The sequence below is a fragment of the Ranitomeya variabilis genome, chromosome 6 (genome assembly GCF_051348905.1).
Source record: "Ranitomeya variabilis isolate aRanVar5 chromosome 6, aRanVar5.hap1, whole genome shotgun sequence".
Taxonomy (NCBI): domain Eukaryota; kingdom Metazoa; phylum Chordata; class Amphibia; order Anura; family Dendrobatidae; genus Ranitomeya; species Ranitomeya variabilis.
Window position 1 is genome coordinate 483,327,401 of NC_135237.1, and position 8,643 is coordinate 483,336,043.

Here is an 8,643-nt window from a genome sequence, read left to right on the forward strand (position 1 = left end):
CGGCACGCTCCCAGCCCCAAGACCTTTGCCGGGTTCCACACATCCAGTGCCCTTTGTGATGGTATCGGATGAGGCATTTCCCTTAAAGCCCAACCTGCTTCGCCCATACCCACGAAGGGGACTGGATGATCGGCGTAGGATTTTCAATTACAGGCTGTGCCGTGCACGAAGATATGTGGAATGTACCTTCGGGATCATGTGTAGTCGGTGGAGGATCTTTCACACTGCCATCCAGCTAGATCCGGAGACCGTGGACACTGTGATAAAGGCATGCTGTGTGCTCCACAACTATGCTCGGGAATACAGCACAGAGGTAGTTGAGGAGCCACAGGTGTCAGAATTAGTTGCAGTGGACAACTTTGGTCAAGGAAGGCAATGTAACTCGGGTGTGCGTGTGAGAGAAACCTTCGCAGACTACTTCATGAGTCCGGAAGGTGCCGTGCACTGGCAATACTCTTGTGCCGGTGTTGAGCAGCCTGAACTGCAGAGAAGATCGGATGCCTAAAACGAATCAAGGCCCAAGCCTGGACGTCAGCGATAACAGCAGAGAACATATGATGGCCAAACCCATACAAAAAAAGGAACCAGTGTGTATGGCAGAGATGATAACAGAGAAAATGCGAGGCCTAATCCCTATCTAGTGAAGACTATTTCCTAGCTACCAAGGACCCTTTTTAATCATCAATCTAAAAGCAAATAATCGTTAATAAATAAAAAAAATATTATTTGAATAATTATCGTTTCCATGTTTGTTTTTTTTGTTAATGTTGCTTCATCAGATCACATTATCCAGTATTCACATTTGGTAATCATTCCAACTCAGAGTAGTATAACAAAACTTTTTTTATTACATTAAAAAATAATTTTATTACATAACAGAAAATGTTGTGAACATTATTAAAGGAAGGTACATTAGCTGATGTAATATCCAAAAATCAATAACAATAACTTTTTTTCAATAAACTTAGATTTTTGTGGAAAAACCGTAAATAACTGATTCACATTTGGGCTAGAACTCTCATCACAGTAAAACATTGTGTACACTCCCATCTCTACTCAAAAAGGAGGAGACATCCAATCTCAAAAATTGTGATATTCCGGGTGGTATCCATAACCCGGAAATGAGTCATGTTGGGAGGAGAGACTGGAATTGGGTGTACTGGTACGATGGCCAGTTGCTGTAGGTCCATGTGTATGGCCATAACTGTAGGCCTCTACGTGGTCGGCCCTGGATGTTGCCGCCTGCCCATAACGCTGCGGTGCGGCTGCTGGTGGTGGTGGTGGAGGCACAATGGGGTTATTAAAAATATTAAAAATACCCATCATAATTTGTTGGGCTGGGGGTAGGGTGGATGTCCCATCAATTGCCGTTAACAGACAATTGGCTGCTGTCATGTACATTTGCTGCTTGTCCCATGGCAGTGTTCTAAGGCGGTCTGCCAAAAGTGACCCAAATTTTTCTTGCTCATCCTGCTTTGCCGAATTGTCTAGCAGATTGAGCGTACGGCTTGTTAAGTTTTCTATTACTTGAGCTTGTTTAGACTTCTTTGGTGCCGCCCTTCTCAAAGCCACGGGACGGGCAGAAGCAGCCCCCATCCCCATGTACCTCGACACACCACCACCAGAGTTGGCTGCAGCGTCCGAGGAAGTAGGAGCAGTGTTACAGTCCAAAACTTCTCCCGCACGAGGTGCTATGTCACGTTCTCCAAAGGTATCGGTAACCTCTTGTGACCTTCCGGACAAAGACATGTCCCCCGGAGAAGCTTGGCTGCCCATCCTGCATTCTTCTACTTCCTCTCCAATATTGTCCTCCGTGGAGTCACCTAGGTCCGGAGGTGTTTGGGCACACACGTTGCTTTCAGTTCTGCAGACCAAAGAAAAAAAACAATGTTAAAAAAATAATATTTTCAATCATTATGTCAAGCTAAACAATTTTTATATATAAACTACCTCCTCAAACTCCGGCTTCCCAATATAAACTGCAGCTGGTCTGCATATGGCACCCGCTTCCTTGGCGGCGAGCTGCCACTCGGAGTCTTGAGGGACTTCATGAATCGATCTGTCACTGACCGCCACCTCTTCCTCACATCGCCCACTGAAATGAAAGAATTTAAATATAAAATATTACTAATCCCATTTCCTTAGTTTTTCAAAAAAATTTAAGAAATCAATACTTACAAATTGTTGTTTGCCACTGTTTAGATAGATTTGGCCACTCAGGAAACAGAGTTGTTACTATCTTGGGCCAGGCATCCCGCTTTGACCCCTTGTAATTCTCATGTGACCGGTCCCAGACCTCCGGGTGTTTTTCAATCTGAAAAATAACAGATTACAAGGGAAAATTTGTATTAAAATTTACAGTGAAAGAACAGAAATATACGGTTATCTACAGTTGCACAAAGACCGTGTGCAAGAAAATACATGTAAGTGAAGGTTTCTTGGGTCGTTACGCACAAAATTTTTCTCCCTGCTACTACGTGGCTGGGCTATATACTACATGGCCTGTGCTATATACTACATGGGCTGTGCTATATACTACATGGGCTGTGCTATATAAGTGGCTGGGCAATATACTACGTGGCCTGTGCTATATACTACATGGGATGTGCTAAATAAGTGGCTGGGCAATATACTACATGGGATGTGCTATATACATGGCTGGGCAATATACTACGTGGCCTGTGCTATATACTACATGGGATGTGCTAAATAAGTGGCTGGGCAATATACTACATGGGATGTGCTATATACATGGCTGGGCAATATACTACGTGGCCTGTGCTATATACTACATGGGATGTGCTAAATAAGTGGCTGGGCAATATACTACATGGGATGTGCTATATACGTGGCTGGGCAATATACTACGTGGCCTGTGCTATATACGTGGCTGGGCAATATACTACATGGCCTGTGCTATATACTACATGGGATGTGCTAAATAAGTGGCTGGGCAATATACATGGGATGTGCTATATACGTGGCTGGGCAATATACTACATGGGCTGTGCTATATAAGTGGCAGGGATATATAGTACATGGGCAGTGCTATATACTATGTGGCCTGCGCGATATACTATGTGGGCTGGGCGACATACCACGTATATCGGGCCACCATCTAGTGTGTGTGTGTGTGTGTGTGTGTGCGTATATATATATATATATATATATATATATATATATATATATATATATTTCACTATTACATACAGCGATAGATTGCAGAAAGGCCTGTAATTAAATTCCCGGTTTTTTATATCTCCTCTCTTCTCTTATATGGAATAAGGCTACGTTCACACGTGCATTGTGTGCCGCAGCGCACAACGCAAACTAAAACGCGTCAAAACGCATGCTGAAACGGTGCGTTTTGCGCCGCATGCGTCCTTTTTGGCCGAAAGTTGGACGCAAAAAAATTTCAACTTGAAGCGTTTCTTGCGTCCAACGCTTGCGACCATGCGGCGCAAAACGCAGCACAACGCATGTCCATGCGCCCCCATGTTAAATATAGGGGTGCATGATGCATGCGGCGCCGCTGTGGCGCCCAACGCTGCGGCGAGGACCGCAAATGTGAACGTAGCCTAACATACAGTAAACCATGTCATTTTTTTGGAGGGGGACATATTTGGGCGCTAAAGCTATTAAAGGGTTAAATCACAGGAAAAAATGGCGTGGGCTCCCGCGCAATTTTCTCCACCAGAATGGTAAAGCCAGTGACTGAGGGCAGATATTAATAGCCAGGAGAGGGTCCATGGTTATTGGCCCCCCCGTGGCTAAAAACATCTGCCCCCAGCCACCCCAGAAAAGGCACATCTGGAAGATGCGCCTATTCTGGCACTTGGCCACTCTCTTCCCACTCCCTGTAGCGGTGGGATATGGGGTAATGAAGGGTTAATGCCACCTTGCTATTGGAAGGTGACATTAAGCCAGATTAATAATGGAGAGGCGTCAATTATGTCACCTATCCATTATTAATCTAATTGTTGGAAAGGGTTAAAAAACACACACACACATGATTTCAAAATTTTAATGAAATAAAGACACCCAGTTTTTGACCATATTTTATTAAACTGGTAATCCAAGGGTAAAAAAAAAAAAAAAAAAATTGATTTACAAAGGATCCGGTGCTAATGCACCTGTTCCCTTGTAAACATAACTGCACATGACATATTTCATCTCTGCGCAGCCTCAGCGGCTGAACGGAGATGAACAGATAGCATGAGAAAAAATTTCCCACGCTCCAGAGTTCATCTCCGGTCAGCCGGAGAGTCCGCGCAGCCGCAGTGAGTCCCGAACGAGTAAACCCGAACAGCGCGAGCTGCCTTCGGGAGAACTCGGTATACAGTGAACGGGATCGCTTTACGATCCCGTTCATTGTATCGGCGGCCGCGGTTTAGAGCAGCCGCATGTTATGCGGCTGCTCTAAACTCAAGATCCTCGTGGGACACTCGTTTAATTGGATGCTGCGGAGGGTAGGTATACATTGTGGTTTGTTTTTTTACTTTTTTTCTGACGAGGGATTCGTGGAATTGGGCGTTTAGGTGAGTACGGGTTTGTTTTTTTTTATTTATTTTAGGTGGCGATCGGCGGGGACAGGTATATATAATTTATTTCCACAGGTAACCACTGGCCACCAATGAAAATTAATTTAATGGACTATTAAAAATAGGGACACGACAGGGGGATAATTTAATTTAGTGATTTTTACCACTGGCCACCAATGTAAACACTGGCCACCAATGTAAACACTGGCCACCAATGTAAGCACTGGCCACCATTGTTTTTAATAAGGGGACATTTTGTGGGGGAAATTTTGTTACATTTTACTAGGAAATTTAGGATGAGGGGGCTACAACAACATTTCAGGGACGTACATAACAGCAGGGACAGTTCGATGGGAAATACTGCTCCCATCGAGCTGAGCCTGCTGCAACGACTTGGAGGGAACAGACAAAGGCCGATGGGAGTAGTCTCATCGGCCGATGTCCGAACACACGCACACACACATATATACACAGACACACACACATATATACACAGACACACACACATATATACACTATAGACACAGACACACACACTCTTACCACACTTATCATCTGCACCACATCCAGACTCATACGGTCGTAGCACTCCATGCCGGCAGCTATAAGCAGGAAGACGGGAATGTGGGAGTTTCCGCTTCCTGGATTTTATGGGATGTGCATGCATGGCATGATGGGATGGCCATTATGGGATGGACATTGTGTTGTCACTTCCTGTTTTGCCGCGAAAATAACGCTAGAAATCCACATTTTTTTATATGTTTGCGGATTTCTAGCATTTCAATGCAAGGCTATGTGTGCGGGAAATCAGCGATTCCGCAAAATTAATGAACATGTTGCTTTTTTTACCGCGAATCGTTTTTTTCGCGGAAAAAAACGCAACGTTTGCACTATTTTTGCGGAATCCATAGAAACGATTAGGAACTATATGTAAGCGTTTTTTTTACGTTTTTATCGCGATTTTATAGCGAAAAAAACGCGAAAAAAACGCGAAAAAACCTGAACGTGTGCACATGGCCTAACTGTTGCTTTGATTAATTCATGTGTGGACAACTGCAACTCTCTGCTAATCAGTCTCCTTCTTACTAAAGTCTATCCCCTCCAATCTATACTGAATGCAGCAGCCAAGGTTAAATTTCTGTCCAACTGCTACATGAATGACTTCATCCTGTGCCAGTCATTGCACTGGTTGCCCATCCACTACAGAGTACAAAATAAATGTATCACTCTCACCGATAAAGCTTTCCATAATTCTGTACCATCATACATTACCTCTCTTATCTATGTTTACCATCCAAACTTTCCTCTTCCATCTCGAAGACTTCTTTTGTGCTACACCAGTTCTTTGGAATTCACTACCGCAGACAATCTGATTAATTCCCAGTAACTATAAATGCATATTATTATTGTTGTTCTCATTATGTTATGCTATTACTATTAAAACTATAAAAAGGCCAATGTGTGTTAAAATTAACCCTGCAAAGCCACAAACATGATTAATAATATTTGCATAGCAAGGTGTAGCCTTTTTATCTAATATTTGTTACCTCTGAGATATGCACAAGGCTTTACTACAAACATTTATGGGGAAATAAGTAACAGTATATATCTTTTTACTGTACGACAAGTTATATATGAACATAAAAAGTAAATATTCCATCTTATGCAGTGTGCAGGGAAATACATTTCAAGATTCTGCGTAAGATAAAAGTTGACAGGAAAAAAACATTGAATATTTGTGTTTTTATTGCAGCTCTGCACAATTTTACTTTTAATAACTCTCCAGTGATCTGCTCTTCACGAGCACTATTAAATATCCTATTACTGTGCTACAACCTTAAATGTTGATGTGTGGAAGGCTGCTGAAAATTCATGTGATGTTGGGAAGTTATAGTAGAATTTGTCACTCATTCTCTGACCAGTATCATTGTATCATCAATCTAACAATGTGACACAAGGATCGGCAAGAGACTGCAACTGGAATAGAAGTGGGAACTCACCGTCAACTAAAGTGCAGAAACACTACAAGACAGCCTTCACCGAGAGGAAGCAAAGAGTCTGTGCCTTTTTTTAGAAACACACTGAATTTTATGGAAGATTCCTAATTTGTAATTTAATTCATAGAAAATATGCACCCCTACATTACCAGTAATAAGGACCCTAACATTCCTTAGTCTTTTCTTTAATAACATACCGTATATACTCGAGTATAAGCCGAGATTTTCAGCCCACTTTTTTGGGCTGAAAATAACCCTCTCTGCTTATACTCGAGTCATTTCCAGGGGTCGGCAGGGGAGGGGGAGCGGAGCTGTGTAATAATACTCACCTGACCCTGGCGTGGTCCCTGCAAGTCCCTGGTTCCCCCGGCGCCGACAGCTTCTTCCTGTAGTGAGCGGTCACATGGTACCGCTCATTACAATAATGAGTATGGACCCCACACCACTCCCATAGGGGTGGAGCCGCACATTCATTACTGTAATGAGCGGTACCATATGACCGCTCACTACAGGAAGAAGCTGCCGGCGCCGGGGAACAGATGTGCAGGGACCGAACCAGGAGCAGGTGAGTATAACTCAGTGCGTGATATTCACCTGCTCCCTGTTCCACCATCGCTGCATCTTCCGCATCCTCTGCAGTGACGCTCAGGTCAGAGGGCGCGATGATGCGATCGCCGATTAGTGCTCCCCGCCCTTTGCCTGAAAAGTCAGTGCGGAGAACGGGGAAGACACAGCGGCGCCAACAGTGGAACGGGGAGCAGGTGAATATAGGGGGCCTGAGAGGTGAGTATGTGATTTTTTATTTTTTTTAATCGCAGCAACAGCATATGGGGCAAATGTCTGCATGGAGCATCTTATGGGGCCATGTGCAGCATTATATGGGGCAAATATCAGTATGGAGCATCTTATGGGGCCATGTGCAGCATTATATGGGGCAATTATCTGTATGGAGCATCTTATCAGCTTTATATGGGGCGAATATCTGTATGGGGCCATGTGCAGCATTTTATGGGGCAAATATCTCTATGGAGCATCTTATGGGGCTATATGCAGCATTATATAGGGCAAATATCTCTATGGAGCATCTTATGGGACCATAATCAACATTTGTGCAGCATTATATAGGGGAATATTTTAATATGTAGCATCTTATGGAGCCCATCATAAACTGTATGGAGCATTATATGGGGTGTATTTTGTATGGAGCATCTTATGGGGCCATCATGAACTGTATGGAGCATTATATGGGGCTACTGATTCAATATGGATATTCAAAAACACTTAAATTACTGATGTCTCAATTAATTTTACTTTTATTGGTAACTATTTTTATTTTTTAAATTTACCAGTAGCTGCTGCATTTTCCACCCTAGGCTTATACTCGAGTCATTAAGTTTTCCCAGTTTTTTGTGGCAAAATTATGAGGGTTGGCTTATACTCGGGTCGGCTTATACTCGAGTATATACGGTGCGGTGCAGTGCGCTGCATGTGCACTTCAAGATGCACTTGGAGGCATAGTTGTGATGAGACAAAGTCCTGCAGAATTGTAGATGGCCGGTATGTGTGTCGCAGAGGAGGACACTCTGCGCTGTCAGTCTGAAGATTATGTTGTGGTGTGGGACCTGTAGTCCCACATGTAAATGTGTAGTTTTATTGGGAGACTGGCAGGGCTAGTTATGAGAGATGAGTGGGTCAAACTAGCCACACACACCCACACTCCCACCCAGGGGAGTGGTTACTGGTATGTAATGTGACCAGGGTGTGGGTCACATGGTTCCTGTGTTTGGATCTGAGTGGTCCAAGTGCAAGGCCCTGGAATCCTGTGTTGGAAATCCTGGGAATTCCTGAATAGCACATGGATGGGCTTTGGCACTGAGTGGCATGTGTGCTGTAGGTCCTGGATGGTCAGTGTTGGAGTCTCCTGGGAGTGGAGATGTCCTGGAAGCACCTAGAGACCGTATACCTGGACTGTCAGTGTTGGAGTCTCCCGGGAGTGGAGACATCCTGGAAGCACCTAGAGACCATAGACCTGGACGGTCTGTGTGGAGGACCTGGGACTGATGTGAAGTCAGCGTGAGGAGTGGAACTCCTGAAAGGTAACCCTG

General features: G+C 44.0%; 1 protein-coding gene across 1 annotated transcript; it reads right to left on the reverse strand.

The window, feature by feature from the left end:
* Positions 1–681: 681 nt before the first annotated feature.
* On the reverse strand, positions 682–5,854 carry LOC143783313 (uncharacterized). Its single transcript, XM_077271718.1, has 6 exons — positions 5,833–5,854; positions 5,085–5,143; positions 2,179–2,314; positions 1,951–2,095; positions 1,320–1,864; positions 682–686 (listed from the first exon to the last, which is right to left on the reverse strand). Exons 1-6 carry the CDS (start codon positions 5,852–5,854, stop codon positions 682–684), a joined length of 912 nt encoding a protein of 303 aa, XP_077127833.1.
* Between the last annotated feature and the right edge of the window lie 2,789 nt (positions 5,855–8,643).

Bases quoted from the DNA above. Each gene is read 5' to 3' on its own strand.
- LOC143783313 (XM_077271718.1), bottom strand. From the start codon at position 5,854: ATGGAAGAGGAAAGTTTGGATG. The intron at 2,096-2,178 runs GTAAGTATTGAT...CTTTCATTTCAG, and splicing joins ACAGTGGCAAACAACAATTT to TGGGCGATGTGAGGAAGAGG. The intron at 1,865-1,950 runs GTAGTTTATATA...TTTGGTCTGCAG, and splicing joins GGAAGCCGGAGTTTGAGGAG to AACTGAAAGCAACGTGTGTG.